This window comes from Ptychodera flava, chromosome 17 (genome assembly GCF_041260155.1).
Source record: "Ptychodera flava strain L36383 chromosome 17, AS_Pfla_20210202, whole genome shotgun sequence".
Taxonomy (NCBI): Eukaryota; Metazoa; Hemichordata; class Enteropneusta; family Ptychoderidae; genus Ptychodera; species Ptychodera flava.
In genome coordinates this window covers 29,764,736-29,787,375 of record NC_091944.1, presented here as the reverse complement: position 1 = coordinate 29,787,375, position 22,640 = coordinate 29,764,736, and the positions used below count along the sequence as shown (strand labels likewise).

General features: G+C 38.4%; 1 protein-coding gene across 3 annotated transcripts; it reads right to left on the bottom strand.

Moving 5' to 3' along the window:
• Window positions 1-5,570: 5,570 nt before the first annotated feature.
• Window positions 5,571-14,196, bottom strand: LOC139116015 (sodium-dependent phosphate transport protein 2A-like). Of its 3 annotated transcripts, XM_070678513.1 has the most exons (8): window positions 14,067-14,146; window positions 12,662-12,808; window positions 9,309-9,854; window positions 8,799-9,089; window positions 8,201-8,476; window positions 7,691-7,992; window positions 7,204-7,387; window positions 5,571-7,040 (listed from the first exon to the last, which is right to left on the bottom strand). In XM_070678513.1, exons 3-8 carry the CDS (start codon window positions 9,739-9,741, stop codon window positions 6,970-6,972), a joined length of 1,557 nt encoding a protein of 518 aa, XP_070534614.1. In that variant the 5' UTR covers window positions 9,742-9,854; window positions 12,662-12,808; window positions 14,067-14,146; the 3' UTR covers window positions 5,571-6,969. The 3 variants fall into 3 exon arrangements, with proteins under 3 accessions (XP_070534614.1, XP_070534613.1, XP_070534615.1); XM_070678512.1 differs by lacking the exon at window positions 12,662-12,808 and having other exon boundaries at window positions 14,067-14,196; XM_070678514.1 differs by lacking the exons at window positions 12,662-12,808; window positions 14,067-14,146 and adding an exon at window positions 10,025-10,184.
• Window positions 14,197-22,640: the final 8,444 nt, after the last annotated feature.

Genomic DNA, 22,640 nt, shown 5'->3' with positions numbered 1-22,640 from the left:
CCACAGGTGGTAGATAAGAAGAAAATTAATAATATCTTATAGTCCAAATTTCTGTCCCCGAGGCGTATTCTACCTTAAACTTGGAACTATAATCGAGCCAAATGCTGTATATTCAGCATCTCTGTTTACAAAAGAGGAACATGGCATTATCGTTATTATTACAGTAGATACCTTAAACCTATTTTGTATCGGATTGTGAATTAATGCGAATGTGTTCCTTGTTTAAACCTATTTTAAAAACACTACCATTTATGGCACCTTGTCAATATATGTGACTATCGTTATCCATCGCAAGATTGAATTGATGAAAGTAATTGTTTACTGCAGTAATTACTAATCGGTACCCAAAGTTTCAGTGGTGATTTAACATAATACTACATTGATGTTTTGTAAGTATCTTACCTTAATATCAAAATGTTCTCACTAGAACGGTAAAGCAGGGTTCAGTGACTGATGTGGTAATTTTAGCCAATAATTCGTTATTGCAGGCAGCGTGCGTTCGCGCCAAGGGCTTCTCGATATATATATATTCAGTCAAATCAATCAATTATTTACAAGGTGTCACCTTAATAGGAACACCCTAAACTTTAGAACTTTGCGGGGAGATCCGGTTTGAAATCAGTAATGGATGAGAAAGATGAGTGTACTATTGTTCTGAAAGGGCAGTGTCGTATACTTTGAGAAAAGTATCTTGAAGTTTATCCACCATCTCTCTGCGAGATTAGGTTTTCTGTTTATAAAATGGACTTAACCGCATTCATTGAGTCGATGTCCAGAGAAATATCAACAAAAAGGTCATACGGCCAGCCGGGTGTGACGTAGATGCGTGCTAAAAGGGGAGTATCCGGTCATTGTTGGAAGTACGATGACACTACTAAATGCGCCCCCGCTGGTTGTAATGACGTCAATCCCTGTGACACTCCTAAAGCTTACATCAAAACAGTTGCTTTAATCAGTGATTAATTCAAGTTTCTGTATCATGCTGTTCATATGGCCCCTTATTTGATTTGAGATTCAAATAATGAAATTGTGAGTTTCACATATCATGGTGTCGGTCGAGAGGTACTATCTTTTATTTTGGTTTATTCTCTTACCCATCATGTTAGACTTCGGGTAATGACAGGGAGTTTCATTCGGTTTCATTCTAACCCAATACCACTGTTGCTCTGCAGCAGAGTTCCCAAGGTTAATGTGAAGTTTCTGTCAGAAGAATTAAGATGCGACTCTCGGTGACACTTGAATTTGGCATGTGTTCATCCGATGGAAGTCATACAAAATTACTGTAATTTTGGTGAAAGATTGGCTACATAATGCCCGAATTTCGATTTACGAAAAATTAACAAACATAACACGATGTGAAATTTCTCGGTAGGGTATACCGAGAACCAGTCTGGCTTCAATAAGATGATAGAGTGACATCCTTAACCATTTACTTTTATCAATTATGCAGCTTCAGGCAAGAAGTTCAACATACAGGGACAACCTGTCAGTTGAGTAACAACTGAAACTCTTATGTCAACCACATAAAATTTCAAAACGTTAGAAGAATATCTAAGCTGGTTTCAGGAAGAAAAAAGCATCAAAAATCGTGTCTGGATAGGCAGTCCAAATATGCCAGTTTTTTGCTCTGTATTTAATTTTTTGTAGATACTTTCCTCCCTCTTAAAAATTGCATTCGAACCCTACCTTGTCTCAAGAAGTTACCGACAAGCAATTTTACAGCCACAAAGTAGAGGCTGCACGTAAACTGTAACTTGCTAACCCAAAAATGAGTCATCTATTTCATTTGATAATGAGATTCGTGAACTTACGTCATCATGTGACCTGTGATAAAGTTGTATCGCTCAGGCGTGCCCCGAATTGGCTCCATTAGATAATGTTAACAAAGACTATCTGTTAGAAGACTGCATGGTAGTAGATTTGGCCAAAATATAGAAATTGATCCAGCTCATAAGAAGTCAGGAAAGCCGGAGTATTGGAATGAAGTGAGAAATGCAGAGAGACAAATAGTAAATTTAAACCAATTTGAGACCCTCAAAGTCAATGTCCCCAAAGGAAAAAGTAATTTAAAATTCTCAGAATAAACTAAACGCTGACAATATCAGATCGCCAAAGTTTAATTTTATGTAGCATGTACATGTTGACAGTCTGTACACTGTCATGACTTTAGACGCAACGGCCGTTCACAAATGAGATAATAACCCTGGCATACTGATAAAAGCTCGCTTTACTCCGTAGGGGAAGAAGATTTTGGTTATTTTTCTCACTCACATGTGTCATACTAATTCGTCATTTCAAGATATTGCAGAAATCGTCAGCTTTGAATCCGAATTAGACGTTAAAATAGTACAGTTTTCATATTCGTGTTGAGTTAGAAGACATTTAAGTGCGTACAGCAAACAGTGCTCAGTTTAAAAATCGGTTGATAATCTTTAACCAAGATTACCAACGAGCAGGGTACCCATGATAATTATGTTTATTATCCTGGTGGCATGATTGACGACTAGTCTTTGTAATGTAAAAATGTAGTTTTGTTCACAGCCTGCTGTTTTACAAACGTTGTCTTTTGTCGTAGAATTAGTTTCAGCACAATGGCGAAACTCACGAATCAACAGTTTTTCTCTAATACACTTTAAATAAGTTTGACCCGGAGTACCGATTGTTTGTGCCCTTACTGGTACATGACGTTTTTGTTCATGATCTAGACATCTAAAGGAAGACATTGTGCCTATTCTTTTCAAATGCGACATTGTGTGACTTGTCAGTAAGAAATGAATATTGACAATGAATACTTACAAGTCAATGCAATTGAATCAAATCTCCGAGATCGCAAACTGTATCAGCGTCCCATATGACAACAGGGTGATCGTCGGGTCATGTTAGGTCACCGTGCCCCTAAACCCGTGCGCTGTTCTGTCGTCGGTAATAGCAAAGGAAGTTATATATTATCGAAACTGGCGTTTTTTTAAAGAAATGTTTAATTTTTAATAATGTCAAAGTGCGGTCTTACATATCTGATATAAAGATCCGTACCATATCGATGACGTAAGCATGACAGTGTCAAGCACATATACTGATAACAGCGGTAAAGATTAAGAGGCACTATATTAATGCGGAATTGTTCATTCATATAATGTGCGTAACCCGCCAGGACTCGTGTAGATTTGTTTTTTAGGTATCAGGAATAAAAAACCCGTAATGTAACAACATAACCGTCGAGGTCTAGATATAATTCGGTGATTGTCTTACATATATTTTATCGTATAATGTATTCATTTAATATGGATTAGGGAGACCCAAGGGTGAACAGATACTCATAGGATACTTTCTTCTTTCGTATCTGAAACTCCTGCAAAATTTGCTGTTAGGGTTAGAGTGAACAAAATTCAGAATGGTTTACCAAAGATGGTTTGTCATAAGTAATCAATTGAGTGAATATCACTGAAATCAATGGCAAAGACGTTGAGGTGAAAGGAAAAATAAAACGCCTCTTTGTGATATAATTAATGGAACGTTATTTTTCTTGCGCTGGTTCATAAGCAATCATGTGAAGACTGACAGTCAGTTTACAAGACCAAACAGTTCAAGGCACTATTCTTCAATGAATGGTAGTAAACAAAGTCTAACGTCCACCATATTTATGTGCTACAACTCTACTCAGTGAAGGGTCTCAGACCATACAGAATGGTGATGGGTCAACATATGATGGAACAAATGACGTCATCTCTTCTTTACCTTCAGAGACCTAAATTTTCAAACGATATAAATAGAAACAAGAGCACAAACTACCAAAGTCTGACCTGAGTTTATGGTGATTAATGATTTTTTGAAACGGTATATTATTATAAATAATATTTAATAAGCCTTGTCAACGCTGTCCACCATGGCAACCGTCACTCAGACTGCGTGTATGACCTGCATGAATACTTTAAACACCATGCACTCTGTACACAAGAATACGATAGATTCTCACGTTGTCAGTTGTCCATCCAGAGATAAAAAATAAATTGTTGCTTTGCTGCAGCACAAACAACAATGTTAATTTCCACTGAAATTTGGCATGAACAGTCCGCTTATTGTAGTTTATCGGGTATTCGATTTCTTTTTCGACTGAAGATAACATGTACCTATGCAGGAATATTAGCTCATGTGATGATTTACAGCTATTCAGTCTCCGTGTCAGGTACCTTCGTGATCCATTCAATATTCTGCATATTGCTTTGTTATTTGTTCACCTACAAAGTACGATTATCAATTTACATGGAGCTATTCTGACTTGTTGGACGCTACAAAAGCTTAACCTAACATTGCTGGTATGTTAGATGACGGGCCGTGTCTGTTGCAGACCAATGTTCATGAATGTTTGAGACGATGGCTTGAAATTTACTAAAACCAGTTACCAAGGAAACATAGGAACACCGTAGGGTTCTATTATCAACATGAGAAGTTTTGCATCTTACTGCTCTTTCAGAGTCTAAGAAATAGTACATTCAGTATCAGATTTTATGCTTTCGTTACTCTCGGGTGGTATTTTCAACTTTAATCCTTCTTCACGCCGTTGTACTGCCAGGAGGAAATTTGCTTAGCCTTAGATGCCAGGTTCTGAGGTGCGCATGCGTGAGGAATCTTTTAGATTGCCACACTCATTAGCAGCCGGTTCATAGTGGACTGATATAGTAACTGTTGTGGTTGTAGGTATTTTGTGACCCTACGTCCAACTTACACCCAGCCTTGATAGAATGACGTCATGGCCACACTGTTTGAACGGTCGTTATCGTGATAGATGACGACCGCTAAATTTATTCACGGCTTTGACCGTCGTACTCTGAACACCAACAGAAGCGCGAAGTGCTGTATCAATGGATTACCTCTTGTGAATTACCGACAGCACATAGGTTATCTCAAATTCCACAATCGCTGGATCCACAGGTGGCGCGTTAAGACTGGCTATTCTTAGCAGTCATTCTTATCTGCCTCAATGCCGTGTACACGAACCTGAGACTCAACGGTATGCTATTAAGCAGACGAACTTCCATGCACACAGTCATACTAACAGACACAATCGTAACATCGATATCAAATACGCAATACACAGTAGAAATAATTTGGATGAAATCCGCATATTATTAAAAATACTCGTTAAATTTACAAAAAGCCTAAATATTTTGGCCCGTAAAAAGGACGCATAAATCTTGTGTCTGTCTGAAAGATAACGAGTGTGTCACCAATGTAACCGATTCATCAAATTGATATTTACCAAGTACAGGGGTTATAAGGTCAAAGTTACGACCTTTTTCGTGTAAATGGAATGCGTTTCATCGAGCTAGTAGCACAACATAGTTAAAGTGGTTTTTTTTTAATGTGCAAGAGATGTCTGCAAAAGCTAATATTTGTAGTTGGCCATTTGTTTTCGGGACAGTATCTGTAATCTCAACATACAGTGGAATATCTTATGAAGGACAAGAGTCCCAATCCAGCAATCATAAAAATTTGCAAGTCTTCCCAATATCGTTGCTATGAACGTTGCTATGTAGCGATATAAGACATTATTAAGCTTGAACGACTCAAACTTGATTGTAAGATGTATTTTATTATCAAAAATGTAGTTTACAGCTCTGTCATTCTTAAACAATTTGAATATATTGTACAAGATTTCTCTACAGATAAAATATTTCGGCATTTTCTTTTGACATTGTCAATCAGCTCATGTAACAAAGTGTGCGTTGACAATCTAAATATTGTGGTATCTTGCTCCAGTTTCGTACCAAAAGAGTAAATATAACCTTCTTTGTTAACCTTGTTTGAAAAGAGAAGTAACAGGAAGATGTGCAAGGTTTGTATGCAACTTAAAGTTCATATGTAAATAAAAAGCATACTAAACTGCAATACTATCACGTATCCACTGCATTACTCTGTGAAACATCGTCATTCGGGATATGTTCATTTTGGGCAAGTCTGGCTGGTACCTCTGAGTCATGATGATTTGAAAGTTGTGAAATGTTCTCATTTTGCTTTGACCTTGCCCCAGTATTAATATCTCCTTCTACATCTATTACAGTGGAGGTTTGAACCTCGCAATTGCTATCTCTCTCGTCATCAATACTGAAAGCCTCATTGCGTTGTCCCAAATCACCAGCGATGGTAATTTTTACTTCTAAATTATTATCATTCCCTTCGCTTACTTTTTCACTGTCGGAGGCATCATCGCCTTTACCAATTCCACACTTCTTTTTACACTTTCTACAACCTACCGCACACTTTGAAATAAGGTTATCATATGGCTCTAGGGAACGCATAAATTTTGGTAGGAAGTCCCATGTCCTCATTTTCTTTGGCAGACATTTGGGATACCGATTTTGCAAGATGTTCACTACGATTACAAATACAACGATGGCGGCGGATATTGACATCACCAATGCAAGGTACTGCCATCCAAGGATAGAGAGAACCAACACAATAGCTGGAATAATGAAAAATACAGTGAGTATGTACGCTACAGAGAACCAACGATATTTAGCTGTAGTATTGCCTAAAAACTTTGCTCCTCCAAGCGGAGGTCTTCTGGTGATTGGAATTGGATACCACAGTAAAATACCCGATAATTAAAAAATAAGTGACACAATGAAATCTGGACCCCTTCGACAAAGTCCACTGAGCTGGAGCTAGCAAACGCTGCAAGGAGGCTAGTAAATGTAGTCCCGATGTTTGAGCCGAGGGTTAATGGGTACATTCTGTCCACTGTGATTATGCCCATCCCGACCAGTGGCGTCAGTAAAGATGTGAAGACGGAACTACTCTGCAGTAACATGGTAAACAAGCAGCCAACCAATATGGATAGGTAACCCGTCAACCACGAGAGGCGTCCCGGAAAATCAGCATTTAGGAATTTTCTTGTGGCTACAGCTGTGCTACCCCGAAGCATGGAACTCAGAAGTTTCACGATGCCCAACAGACAAGCCATCAGCAGAATCAGAGAGAACACCATATAATTGCACCAATGACCTCATCTGGTAGGTCACAGTAAGCGAAGAGAAAGTTACCTGTTTAGAAAAGAAACATAATATAACTGGTTAGTTGCCGGGTACTTTGATAACGAAATGTTCATATGAAGACATAATTGCTTATTTAAGTATCTGGCTGATTTTGTTATTCTTTCATTTGACAAAGCAGTAATTTGCACGGTTGTGTTTATCATATACTTACATCTGTCAGTTATGACCGTGGCTGTAGTATTGTAGTCTGCATAGTAATCAGCTACTAGTTCATCATACTCGTAGAAAACTGTTCCATTATATTCGGCACCAACTATACACCACCTGTCGACCAAGCTTTCTTCACCGGGTTCCAGTTCTCCCAAAGCGACTTTCTCAAGAACGCTCATATCAAGCTGTATCAAAATAAAATGATACAAATTAAGAATGGATATCAATCAGTGGAATTAACTTCCGCGATGCATTTTGGACCATGAAGCGGCAAAAAGCAAAATATCAATACCTAATTTGATGTACAATCAGTGAAGTTTCGTTCTTGGATTCAAATTCGGTATCATAATTTTTGTGAATTGACTTTAAATTATAATGTAAACGGCATATCATGTTGTTGGAGAGCAACAATTCATTAGTTATCCTATCAAAACCTTGTTTTTCGGACAAAAAGCAGACCACAGGACATGCATTTTGAGAGTCCTTACCTGTATTATTAAGTCGACTATTGGACTGGTAATCGACATTTTGTTTGTGCCACTTATTTGATGGAGATTGGATGAATCTACGATAGCCGATGTCAGATGGTAGAGGTACCCAGACACACACTCCAGTGGCAACAGTATTAACACAGCCAGCCAGTTGAAGCAATCGTGTACCGTAGCACCAGCAAACGAAAGCCTGAAGGTTTCCCTGTCGCCTGCTTGTCCACCAGCCACGATTGTGTTAGTTACTGATGTACCAAGGTTAGCGCCCATCACCATCGGAATTGCTTCTTGGACTTGGATAACTACGATACAAATATTGAAACGAGAAAATGGGTTCTGTAAGTAACTTCTAATTTTGCTTTGATTTCCATTTTCATTAAGCTTATGTTATATATAGAATGTACGACATACATATACTTTTATGTACATCTCTATGCAATCGTACACTCTCTCCCTAGTAGTTACTTAAGTATTCTTGTTGTAAAGATCTTAAAGAACATGTATACTTACTATCGGCCGCTACCATTGATACGATGATTGAAGTGGTGCCACTAGAACTTTGTAACAGTACAGTGACCAGCATGCCAATCATTAAGCCGACGATAGGATTCTCCAGCAGCGTACTATCGGACAGGGCGGCGCCAGCAGCAGATCCACCAATCAGAGTGAAGGCATCTCCCATCAAATCCAGGGCCACAATGAAAAAATAAAGACATGTGAACGCTGCCAATGGTTTGCAGATGTAATCCAACAAGACTCGTTTGATTTTGCCACAAGTGGTCAAATCTGAAGAGGAAAAGAAACACAAAATTCACTATAAGTGACAAAAGAAGTTTTAAATTGCAAAATTACTTATAGAAGACTAGAGCAGATAAAATTGTATGTGCTACCACTATGTTTGTTTCATGCAATGGTAAACTAAGTAAGAATTTTCATCGCATCAATGTTTAATGGGGATGATTATTTGAAAGAGTTCATTTCAAAGCAAGTTTTTGTTTACTCATCAGCCTCACAGAAAATGACTAAAAAGGAAAATCTTTCAACCCAGGTCATTGTAAAATTAATAAAAATGTTTAGAAACACAGGACCGGATAAAAATGTATCATACCGGACCATTTCTTTCTGTTTGAGGTTCCAAAATTTGGTATGCTATTCCACGGATCGTCGTCCTTCTCCTGTTCCTCTGGCTGTGTCTCCTCAACGTCCACACTCCCTCCTTGCTCCTCACTATTCACGTTACCTTGTTGTTCCACGTCCGTCAGACATTCGTGGGTGTCTTCGTCAGCCGTAGCCTTTGCCTGCACACTGCTTGGTTCGGATTCGTCACTGCTTCCACTCCTTGGCGCCTGTTCTTCAAATTGAATCCCGAAAGTTTTAGCTGGATCGGTGAAACTGGGATCTGAAAATATGAAAGAAAAACACACTAAATTTATTTTAGAAATACCACTGTACACTGGACTCTGCGCTATGTACACTAATAATATTCTGGGTCCTGGTAACAATTTACCACCTGAAAATTCCTGTTCCGTCAAAACTTGACTTATTAAAATGTCTAAAATTGTCTTTAGAAATCACGATCCTATTGGTCTTTTCAGTTAACGATGGTAAGATCACTCACCCAAGTTTTGAACACCAAGGCCTGTTAAGCTCGACTCATTTTCGACAGGTGGTCCAAGTGATAATTCATCTGACACAATGCTGATATTGGTTAGGGAGGTCGCTCGACTTGGGAATGCACTGGACTCTGCACTGGGTACACTCAAACTGATACTCGACGCCTGGCTCGGAATTCTTCGGTACCTAGGATGATATGTCGATGGGGAACTCGAACCTGACGAAGTCTCTGAGGATGCAGTTGACTCTGTATCAGACCATTTCGCACCACTGTCCTGGTCGAAAGAGTTCTGCATATCAAGGTTACGAGAAACGGTTAACGAATCTACCTTGTCCAGAACGGTGGTCTGGCGGTCATTCCGAGAAGCACTGTTATCTTTGTCGCCAGCTGGACGGTTTGATTGAACGTTCGAGCTGCTTTCTTTGAGAACTGCCATATTTATATGATCTTCTGTACTTAATTACACAGTGTGTCGAGACTGTCTTTGAAGTATACACTCCCTTCACTTGCAAGTTACCGTCAGAGATACAACAGGTGATGAAAATTTATCTGAAATGAATAATAAAATTGGTCAGCTTATCATTCTTTAAATTAACAATTAAAATATTTCAATATGAAAATTCTTCTTTTATCTATTCCTACATATTGTATGGCATTGTCTGAATGTTAAAAACATTAAGATATGGTAGGGTTGGCTATAGCAAGAAAAAAATGTATACCTTGAAAGCCATAAGGAGGGAGGTCTGGGTGAGTCTTCACCGATGTCAGGATGAGAAATGTCATGATTGAGCTTTGGGAATGCTGCATATACACCCTCCTTGTCTGTGATATGCCAATGCGAACAGACAGCGTTCATGAGGAACACATGTATAGCTCTATGTGTCCACATGAACAACCACATGGGTACCTTATGAGTATTAACCTCATGAACAGCTACACGCCTTCTCTATAGGGGCCCGCCATCGTAGTGGGGAGGGGCGATTAACATCATAATAAAACGGAATTGATATTAAAAAATCATCGACTCTGATGTTATAAACTGGGTATAACTGTCAAATTAATTATAGAATGACCGATCTGAAGAAGATCACTGTTGTAGAAAACATGGCATATCTTCATTTTGATCACCCATCCAAACCCGCGATGTCGAGTTGGTTCATCCCTGGAGATTTGTACCTAGGTTACACTCTCCTCATAAATCTATCTCAATGATAGTAGGCGCGTAAAAGATAACGTTTCCCCAAAAGACGCGGTGACCTAGTCTGAGATATGTTATCTCGCCTAATAGAGTAGATGTCAAATTGTTCAAATCCTCCCGGACGTAATATTCAGTCATAGATGACAAAATCCGTTGTATTTACCCACGTTTACCATACTTCTGGTCAAATAGTATGGGTCCTAATTGTGTTTCAGCAAGGGACCATAGCTCAGTCACAACTAATTACAGTAATCATGTAGGCGACAGTCTAACGTTTGGTCGAACGCTTGTGATGTATAACAAACGAAATTGGGCACAACAACACAGAAGAAAAGAAGATCTCGAGGGGATCGTTGCCATGAAGTGCAACAAATTTAAGACAATTCTTAAAATGAGCACTGAGGGCTGTGAATGCCGGACAAACATTGATTTACTTTCAGAAATGTTTGGAACTATTGTGGTAGTTCTCGACTTCGTTGCGTCATTGTTTCTTAATAACGAAAACAAAAACATGAAGTCCAAAGTTTGTGTTTTTTTCGTTAATTATCTAAGGTTAGCTGTATCCTGTTCGTCTGGTAAACAATGGTCGACTTTGAAATTTGGTCCATTTGAGTATGGTCGATAAGAGGCACCGGACGTTGAGTTCTGAACTTTATTCTATATAAGACGGAACTGCATCATACAGGGGTATCCACGTGAAGCCCATGTGGACATCTGCTACCATGATGAGGAGACCTCACGCAGCAAGGCATGCCTGCCAATCCATAAATCATAGTGATAGCATATGCATCGAACAGATACCGCCAAACGAAATCGAAAAGCTTGATTATTTAACATTTTACCACTAGAATGTAGAAATAAGTGCAGAATGAAAGGACAGTGGTTAGTGTCTTTTTTATTACAAAAAAAACAAACAATCAAACAAACAATCAAAAAAAAAGAAAAAAAAACACACAAAAAAACCAGAACGATATGAAGTGGTGTATGAAGTCAGAATCCTCAGATCATTGAAAAATGAGAACTTTTCGATTTATTCTTCTATTCGCTGTTGTTAAAACAATCTTGTCTCCAAAGCAAGTCCGAATTAGGGCTACCTGAATGTGCTAGATTACCCTCTATAAGTCCTAAAGAAACATATTTAATATGTAACTTTGTTAACTGTACATGTACTTATGTGTTGACCACTCCAGCCGCAATGTCAGCAATCAGCTGTGTAGAGCTAACAGTGGTTCCGTTCTGCACGTCATGTATCCCTACACTTATTACAGGTGTAAATCATGAATGAAACAACACTCGCGTCACTTTTATAGTCGGTCATGATCTAATGATAAGTATTTTATTGGAGGGCGGCTGTGCTACACACCAGTCAGGCAGATGGAAATTTAGATGTCGCTATGCAAGGCTGACCTATCTGATGACAACTACCACTGCAAACAAACGGAGGTTTTAGTTGACATAGATACAATTTCTGATGTTCATATAAAAATATCGAACGAACGATAAAGTATATTATAGTGGTGCGTAACGAGAACACATTGATGATGTCACCGGTTTATTAAACGGAAATGGAAAATTTAGAAATCTAAGCTTAAGTCTTTTCGGCTCAGAGCTTAATTGGTTGTCTTGCCACACATGAGGCAGAGCGCAGAAAATATTGAAATGAAAAAGGAAGGCAAAATAGAGCGTAAGCGTGAGGGCGGGCAAGTGCCAGTGGTCGATGACCGATTGGGTCTATCAGAGACCATTTCCTGCGCATACTGTTTTCTTTCTGTATCTCCAAACAAAACAGTCTCTTTTGAATCATCGGTTATAGACACTGCGTTGCTCCTAATAAAGTACGTAAAGATCTTTTGATATTATTGGGCAAAATGACAAAACTTAGCACATGGCCACTGCATGTATGCTACATGTCACGGGGTCGTTCGCAAGTCAACGTACGTAGTCACAGTGATTTAGAATCTCAGCCAAATTCGTTGACCCTTGGCAAGGTAACGTATGACGCACTATATCACTCACCAGGGTTGTATCCACAGAAATGTAACCTTTACCTATTGTCTAAAAGATTAAATTTTTCTACCATCTAATCTACAAACAGAACGGACCCACGCATAACAAACGGGACTCAGTACTTAAGGATAGTAAGCATGGGGGTTCTTACCCCTATTTTGACTGCGCGCACAAATTTGCACTATATGCCATGGAACTGTTTCTAGGCGATATCAACTCACATTCAGATTTTTCTTGACATTTTTGTTAGGCTGGATCAGCAGGTCAAACTTCCAACAACACATTTCAGCAATTAATCCTGTTCGGGGAGGTTAAATCGCCATGTCATCGTTGATTTTTTTCACTTCTAAACTTTCATTTTTGCTCTGTTTTTCCGGAGGGATTGCGGTTTTTTGAGGGCACCGGTTGGAGGTTAAGTAAAACGCTGTGAGTTTTAATTACTTATGATCCTGAACGATATATCACGGGAACAATGTGCGAACGTACGAATGAAAGATAAACACAGTCAGACGCAAAAACCTGGCAGAGGTATCACAAGCAAAACAATTCTACCATTTCTATTATTCAGTAGATTTAAACAAATTCGTATCAATATTTTTGAAATGAAATAAAATAAATTGAGTTCCCCATTTGATATTATTTCATCAACGCTTGTGTTCATCATGCACCGCGCTTAAATCTTGGAAAGAGATTTAAGCGATGGTGATTCTTTATAGCCGTTATCACTTCAACTGCTTATTCCTTTGAAATCCGCAAGAAATTAATTGCTCAACTTCTTTGACAGTAAGCATCATTATAAGCAATCAGCATGTAATTCAACGGACATCTGCGTAAGTATCGTCACAAATTAAGCTGCTATAAAATTGATATAAGGCCAAATGAAAAATCTATAGTTCCAGTTACATAATTTTCAAGTAAGGATAGATAGGCTGCGATCGTTTTTGATTTTGCAAATTTCAGTTATTGTTAAGTTTTACAGTTGTTTAAAACAAGGTAGCGGTGAATAACAAGCTTTCAGATTGGATAGATTAAGCGCAGTGTTGTTATATCACAACGAAAGATTTGTGTACGTATGTGTTTCAGCGCCATAAAACGCGATGTGTAAAAATGAGATTGGTGTTAACTGCGAACAGAACACTGGGTCGTGTCACCGGCCTTATAGTTAGTAATCTCGTCTACCGCAATGTAGTTTTCACTGACACAGTATAATCAAGCTACAAAACAGCATTTGATTCAACACGGAATTTTCGTTTTCAAACACAGGATTTTAGAGTGATACGTTAGATATATTTATACTAGAAACAGTAGCTCCATAAAACTGTCGATACGAGCAATGGCATATCATCTGTCACTGGTTTATGTATGTCGGCCTGTGTAAAAATGGACAGTTTCATTACGGAATTTTCAAATTACGGGCAGCAATACTTTATCAATCAGCTACCTAGACTTAAGCAGATCGAAATAATCAGAATAGTTGTAGCGTTCCTTTGACTTTCTCAAAACTATTTCAAGAAAAACTGTGGATTTTTATGAGTATATCACTTTGTGTCACTTACCGTATTTCGTTGGCTGTATGGTTTCAATGCATATCTATTGAAAAGGATCCTGATCAATGATTCTTCTTTGAGTGTGATTCAACTTCCTCTCAAACTTATGCTTTATATAGGGATATCCAGCCGGACGGACACCCATGATTTATTATGACAATCTATGTTAATTGTTCATCATCTCACTACCATCTATGTCAATCAATCAAGACTTGCTTACAATACAGTCGTGGTGTCAATGTTTATCTTTTGGTGACCCTGTCATGTCACTTAGTTTCTCAAGGATATAAGATTAATGTTTCCGTGAATAATCTGGCGTGAGAAGAACCAAGATTACGAGAATTATTGTGTTTACTTGGCTTTCCAAATAAATGAGACATTTTATCCTTTACATACAATACTTTGTAATGCATTGAATGACTAACTGTAGTAATCAACGAAACATTATGTACCATTTTAGGTGTGAAATGACGCGCCCACATACTCTTTACAAAACAGGTATGGCAACATGCAATCAAAAGTACGGTTCCTTGGCGAGCAACAAGTAGCAAACACTCAAGATTGTTCAACACAATCAAACCTTGTGTCCAACAAATATGAAGATCGTTTCCCCATCAAATTAACCTGAAATCCAAGCCAAATCCCCGCCCTTAAAAAGAGTGGTTCAATAACCAAGCTAAGTTATGTAGTTACAATTTTTAAGACTGCAACCCTTCCACACTCTGTAGAGTTCATGAAGCACTAACACCCACATACTCGCTCTCATACATCGCATACAAACTTTATCATAGCAATAAATACATCACTTTAAGCTTTACGCATAGATTGGCATCAAAATACTTTAATTTATATATGATGCATTATCAGCTGCAGTGCTAGACCCTGAATTGGGGATTTTCTTGGTATTTTTTCTTAAGGCATCAAGATTTCCTGAATTGACTGGTGAGACGTGGTTTGGAAAATTGTCGTTGACTTTGCCGTCTGCTAATGGTGGCATAAGCCACTTAAATTGATCGATGGTGACCGTGTGCCATACGATAAACGGCCTCATCTGACGTGTTGGAGATTTATTCGTGTATTGTAATTCAGCGCGAGATGCGTAAGTTTAACAAAGGTAATCACAGATCATCTACCTCATACTGACCAAAACCTGTGATTGATTGATGAACTGCGATACTTCTCGGTTGTGTAATTAAGATTTATCAGAAAGATAGAATTTGTTCCTCTACTTTGTCACTGATAACGGCTAGAGTGACGCATTGTCCAAATTGTCAATTACAAACTACAATCTCAATTGTGAGCTGTCAATCAAATGATACTTTATAGCGTTGGGTTTTGAAGAGAAACTGTTCAATTTAAGGTTTGAATTGTAACTCGATGCGCTCCGAATAAAGAATCTCGCTTTCTCAAAGGAGACAATCGACAAATGTAAAATGTTAACTCACAGGTGAAAAAATAAAAAAGTTTCAACGTTGTTGATACTTGTTATTGATTCTAGGTTATTGGGCTGACGAGTCAATCAAATACTGCTAACGTATACCAAGATACGGCCTATGACTGTGAGTGTTGGTGACAGCCGAATTAAGGGAACGAAGCCAAGTGACCATGTGGTATCTTGAGTAATAGGATTGAATTTTGTTGATGGGGCTTGTCACTTGTCATCAAAATGGCATGCCATACCCTGCTCAACTGCAGCGTAGTAGCCTGATACGCCACTCATCATGAGTGACGGCTCTGTACAATTAATGGCATAGTGTAATCACTGTGGATTGATAGCAGAGATTTATATTCCATTGTGCCAACTTCTGATGTTCGTCTGCCTCAGAATTTAACCATTTCACACAACATTTATCTCGCTATAGAATGTAGGCATTTTACGACAATCTCCAAGCTAAATAGTAATTGAGATGCATGATGCAAATATGTATCCACATAGTTACATTATGTTATTTCACGGATCTGTAATGCTATTTGCTTTTTCTTACTGATCACCTTTGCAGAATCAATGAATTGTGAGATGCAGAAATCTACGCAGTTGCGATTTCACCTATTTGAAACGCATTAGAGGCCCCATTTATTGCAATCAATGCTTGAAGTTTATCGAAATTTCTGATTTCTAGAGGATAAAGTAAACTATTCTTTTTTTCAGATGAACCCCATACATCATATATCCGTGGCTTCAGACTAAAGATGCATTGCAGCTCAATGGTAAAAATGGTAACCAACTTTAAAGTGACGACCACATGACATTTATCAGACCCCAGACATCAAACCGTACCCAAAAATCATTGCTCGACGCGCTAATCCATTCCGAACCGTGTTGTTTCGAGTTAGTTTACCTGTTATATGTAATGCATTATGTCACATATCCGGCTTGGGCAGCGGATTGATACAGAAAGTAAACACAACCTTGAAAGTTAATTTATGATAAGCTGAGATGACATCAGACTTGCACTATTGAAACCTATATTGGACAATGTGAATGATCTCTTGTCAACTTGAACCAAACCAAAATAAATTGAGCTAAGGGTCGCCCTCAGTCACGTGCACAATCTTGATTTGACACTATCCAAGAGAAAAATTATCTCTGGCAGCAATACGTCTGGCATGGTCCATGTGAGTGGATAATGTGTTGACGGAATCTGGTCACCTGATCGTGGTACCATCTACATACCGTCTAGGATAAGATACTAGTACATACAGAGATCAATCACTCTGGATTATCTAGGAACACTTTAAACCAACACTGTCATACCTTTCCAAACTAAATAAATTATAGAGTCAATCAAGATAATGGTCTGATTGATCAAGGCTATCACTCAATCAGTACTTACAAACGATTCATGACGTTCCCTTAATGGTTAGATCCTGTTACTTAGCGCAAAGGTTATTGACGTGGTCTCATTTTGTAAGCCATTATCCAGCTTCGATATCTGCAGCAGATAAGATCAGTTTTTCGCGATATGACCCCTTTTCTCTACAATAAAAAACGAGATCTGGTGCCCTTTACATGGTGGAAAATCTTTTCAATCTCAACAGTTCATCTATACCAGTCCTTTTAAGTTACACAGGTGTTGAATTCAAATTAAGTGGCAAATTAGAAGTCTATTGGGTGTATACATGCCTCTGAAAAACACAGTGGAATTATCTTCAGTTAACCAAATGGGAAAAGTCATGCGTTCGGGTTTATACATTCGATTTAAAATGGCAAAGCAGCAAAAAAGGGGTTTCCAGCCCCTTCATTTGTAGAATGCTACATTTATGATGGACACTTTTGAAAACATCAGTATGTATACATACATAAACCTGACAAAGAGCGCATGCATATGACTGATTCGTCAGCAAAGTTCGCAGCCTTTTGCAAAAGCAATGACGAAACCCCACACCCTTTTTTACAAATGTAAATTCTCCGACACCTGTAGGATTTTCAAAATTTCTATAAAGAATCTCTCTTTCTTGTTGTAAGACTAAGTCTACTTGATGTACGTTTTGGAGACACAAGTGCTATAGTTATTTTCAACCATCTCATACTTATACCAGATACTTTATTTATGAAATGAATATTAATCAGCATTCATTTACTCTGTATGTGCCACAAGGTAGACACAACTACCACTTCTGTGTTAGCGCTGGCTTTTCAAAATGATTAGCCACCGTGGCTAAAAGAAACAAATTTTCATTAGCCACAAAAGATTTTGCTTAGCCACACAATTGTCCGCGATGAAATGCTTGATGAAATGGAAGTCTGCACGATACACAACGTATTCATTGGCGCGTGGGGAAAGTCTGACATCTTCTCTGATTTATGGACACATACATGACATGAAGAGGTAATGAACTTCAAGACCATTCAAGCTATTTACCTCAGTGATAATCTCACCTGAAATTAATAAAACAACAATATTTGGTCATCACAGTGTGTGTTTATTCAGTGTACTTAAAGTCTCAGTGTTACCTCCATAACTTTAAAGATGTATTTCCATACAAACTGACTATTGTTTTACAACTGATCTTTTTCCAGGGCACAGATTTGTTGTGACATCCTATCAAGCTGTACCTGGATGTTCTCAAAAGTATCATCATCCACACCCTCAGAGTTTCTTACTTTTTTTACCATGTTGGCAAAACCTAACCTATTTTTCATGTTGATCCATACTTCAAAAGCTGCATCAAAGTCAAAGTTGTGCATGTGAGGGCCCTCTACAGAAATCATGGCAAGATCATTAACATGACTAACTGTTAATAAATTTCTATGAGCTGTCTTGATCAGATTATATTGGGAAAAACCCCTCTCACAACTAACTGATGTGACTGGGCAGGTACGTGCCAATGCATACAACATACACACATTTGGATAAACCTCTCTTTGTTTGTTGAGGACTTCTCTGAAGAATGATTGAGTATCCATGGTTTTGTTTTTCAACATCAGTGATTTCACTATGGCCCATTCCAATTTACAATCTGTGGCATTGATAATGGGCTGATGGATTTTGCCTTCTTTATCTGTCTTCTGAACACCAAAATGATCTACAATACTCTGCAGTTGTGGCAATCCATACTGTGAATCTGGACTATCAGGTAATTTTTGAGGGTCTAACACACAGAAGGAATCCATCAGCCCACTATCAGGGAACCATGTTTGCAGATGCTGTACAACTTTATTTTATTTGCCTGAAACTTCTCCCTTTCGCTAGTTGTATCTCTGATTTCCTGAGATTTAAACAAGCTTTTACCCTCACTTACACTTGGCACACATTTGAGAAATTCCTCATAGTTTGGCCCATCCACAGTGAGTAGAGTCTGCAAAGCTAGTACTGTCCCATCCACTTGAGTCTTGAGATCAGAATATATAGCAGTTTCTGTCTGCATGGCTTTACACAACTTTGCAAGTAGGCCTATAGCATCAGCAGAAAAATAAGTCATAGCAATAAATTGATAAGTACAACACGCTTCAATAGGCCACTTGCAATAGCTTTGTGCACTCTCTCTTCAGAAATTTGAACAAGCCAAGCAATTACACTATCAATACAACCTACCAGTGCTTCAACGCAATCATTGAATGAAAGCCATCTTGTAAAGAAAACTTGTTTGATTTTCTTTGCCTTTGCCTCCCCATGATGAACCTTTGCCGCCTCTAGAATTCTCAACAGTTTTGGTGAAAATTTGAGAAGTTTCCCCATCTGATTGAGATCACGAATATACTTTACTAGGTATGGGACCATATTAGCAGCCTTCTCACTGGCAAGTGCCAAACGGTGAGCTAAACAGTGATTGGCCACAAGATAAGGGTTTACATCCTTGAATCTTGTGGTCACACCAGATTTCTGCCCTCTCATCACACTAGCACCATCAGTTGAAATACAGATTAAGTTTCCAACATCAAGATCTTTATCAGCTAACAACAAAGACACTGCGTTGTAAATCTCTCCAGCTGAACATGCAGAAAGTTCCTTTACACTGAGAAAGTGTGATTCTACATTTCCATCACAGTTCACAAACCTAATATATACCATCACTGTTGACAAGTTTGAAACATCAGTAGCTTCATCGAGTTGTGCTGAATCTATCTTAAATGGACAGTTTTTCACATTACTCAAAATCTGTCTCTCTATGACTGTTCGTATGGAAAGGAAAAAATCACCAAGACTCTCATGATGTGTATACTGTAGCTGTGAACTGCCATCCTGTAGAGGATTCAAGGCTTGGCAACCCTAAAATCAGGGGAAAAAGAGATACAAATTTGGTCAGTCATGCAACATAAGCCTACTGAACATCCTCAACATCTTTCCTGCACCTCAAAATATCTTTTCAATCATATTTCTTTGCATTTTAAATAAATATGGCAGAAATACCTCACATAAAAAGTTACTAAAAATAATAATCATACTTAATTCCCTAAAATATAATATTTTCCCCAAATTAATCATAATAAATCCCCAAAACTAATCTCAAAATAATTACCGTAAAATGAATCAGAAATTTTTTGCAGTACTGAAAGCATGCTACTGTGAAGGGTATGCTGGACTTACATTTGATATCTGCATGTCTATTAATGCAGGAAGTTTCCTATTGGATATCTGTTCTTTGGCCATGGTAAAAACTGTCCGCATGAGTGCCACAGTAGTGTCTTTTATTTTCCCATATGCTGTGGTGGTAGCAGACTTCATGTCTTTTTGGAGGGACGGCCTTGCAAACGCAGCTCTACAATCAAATATTATTATGGTTGAAGGGAAAAAACATTGTTAGTCTGGTCGCTACAACGTGTACAAGAATCGATCGCCGCGCCATGGCAGGGAATCAGCGATCGTTCATCGAATAGTTTCATACATCATGATCGTTTATTGTGGTGCCTTTTTCTCACATTGTGTGTATACACGTCATAAAATTTGTGATTCTTCCTCATCATTTACCATGTACGATATGCTCAACAGGTTTTACTTACATACATTTACATCACGTGGGCAACGCGATGTCGCACTTGCTTCTCACAAGTTCGCTCAAAAATATGAATAAAACAAAAGTAAACCAACCTGTGATCCCTGCTCTTTGCATGTTTCAGTAGATCATCTTTTTTGGGGGCATTGTCAGACTTTCCACGCGTGAATACGTTGTGTAGTTTCGAATCGATGCAAAGTTTACATTTCATCAAACCATTGTCAGCATCGTGAGTTAGCCACGGAAATTCTGTGAACCCAGCTTGTTGAAGTGATCGATGCCTGTCGCGGCCATATTTTTGTTTTTTCTTTGGATTTTGGCTCGTATCTTCTTGAGAACTAGAAGCCCTTCCAAAATAACTTGAAATAGATCGCACTCCGACGGCGTTTTTTTGTTTTTCCGCCATGGCATCGTCATCACAAATTAGACGTCGCGGGCCTGTCGCCCGACGTCTGCTATATATGCAAATACATGTGATACTCGATCGATCACGCGTACGTCACAAGTCTCGCGAGACAATGCGTCTGCGCGATGAAAACACGATGTCCAAGATGGCAGCGTTCAGAGGCCGCACTTCGTAGTCTCGTCCGACCGCAGCATATTTTTATCATGTCACATTGCTTTCACTTTTGGGCCAAATTCCCATTCGCCACTGTGGCGAACGATGTTTAAAAACTTTTCGCCAAATCTGATTTCTTTTCGCATTTGGCGACGTGGCGAATAGGCAGCGCGAACACAGCCAACGTAGAGTACCATCGAAGTTGCTCTGGAGAGAAGACTATGTGAAGACACGTTGTTACAATACTGCCAATGAGAGCTCTTCTGTTACACCTTTCGAGTAAAGGAACCTTCCTTAACAGTTACCAATAAAACATATATATACAAAAAAATATTAAGTTCTCAGCTTGAGAATGCTGAAGAGTGTCAGCTGATTCTCTTTGTCCGCTTGATGAATGTTGCAAATTTTTATATCTTACGTAGTAGAACTATTATGGATATTACATATGAATGTGCAAAACGCCGATTACGTAAAACCGTGAAAGTTCTTTACGGTAGAATGCGCCTAGGGGACAGCTATTTGGTCTCTCAACTGTTTCAATTTCTTTCTTATTTACCACTTGTGGGGATTCATTTTAAAGCTCCTTGTCGAAAAAAACTTTTTACAATCTTAGATTTTTCGAAATTGATATTTTACTCCATATAGAGTTAACACAGAGATAGTGGCCAATTTGAATTCCAAATATCAGTAAATCTTGGGTGCTTTGTTTCTCTAATGCCAAAATTTGCACGATGACCCCCGATTTATATTCTTGATTTTGAAAGAGAATGGTTGAAATATTCCGTGAGGGAAGTTTGGGCAAAAGTTTGCCTTTCACTTTCGAGGCGCATACTACATTAAGTTGAATAGCTAAAATCTTCAAATGAAACATTTCACGGCAGACAAACATAATCATCTAAAACCATTGTAGAAACTACAAAGTGGATACCAGTTTCACTGACGTCAAGATCACACGTTAATGTTTATTGCGGCCAAAAACTTACTTTTCGGGTAAGAATCGCTCCACTTATGCGAACTATTCCGTAAACCATTCAGGTATAATAGCAGTTTCCCTTTTTATTGCATCTGATTCTGATCTCACAATATAAGCCTACATCTGATACTGTAACAGCTCATACTATTCTGGTGATCAGATGCAAAACTGACCGATGATTCAAATACTGCTGACGTGGCAGAAATATGTTAATATCGTGAGTAGACTGAATCTAATAACTTAGTCTGGGAATATCGACAGGAGGTACTCAAGGAACTGGCGTCGATAGCTGATAAACGTCTAGACCTAGATAGCGTAATTCATTTTGATGTCCTTGATGATTCTACAAGGTCATTTTATCTTCGAGTTAAAATCAGGTCATTGACAGTTTCTTTTACTTGCTGTAAACGTTACAAACATTTATTTGACGGTTATTTCATCTATCGTGCAATTTTGGCTTCTTTAAAATGTCCAGGTATTCTTCGATTCTGATTTTCATTTCACAGCAAACGCCACCTAGATACTACTGAACTGTTCGATTATAGTGGAATGTCACAAATCATCGTAGCCTAAAACTTAGATTGACCGGATCCATTTGAAAGGTAATATATGCGTT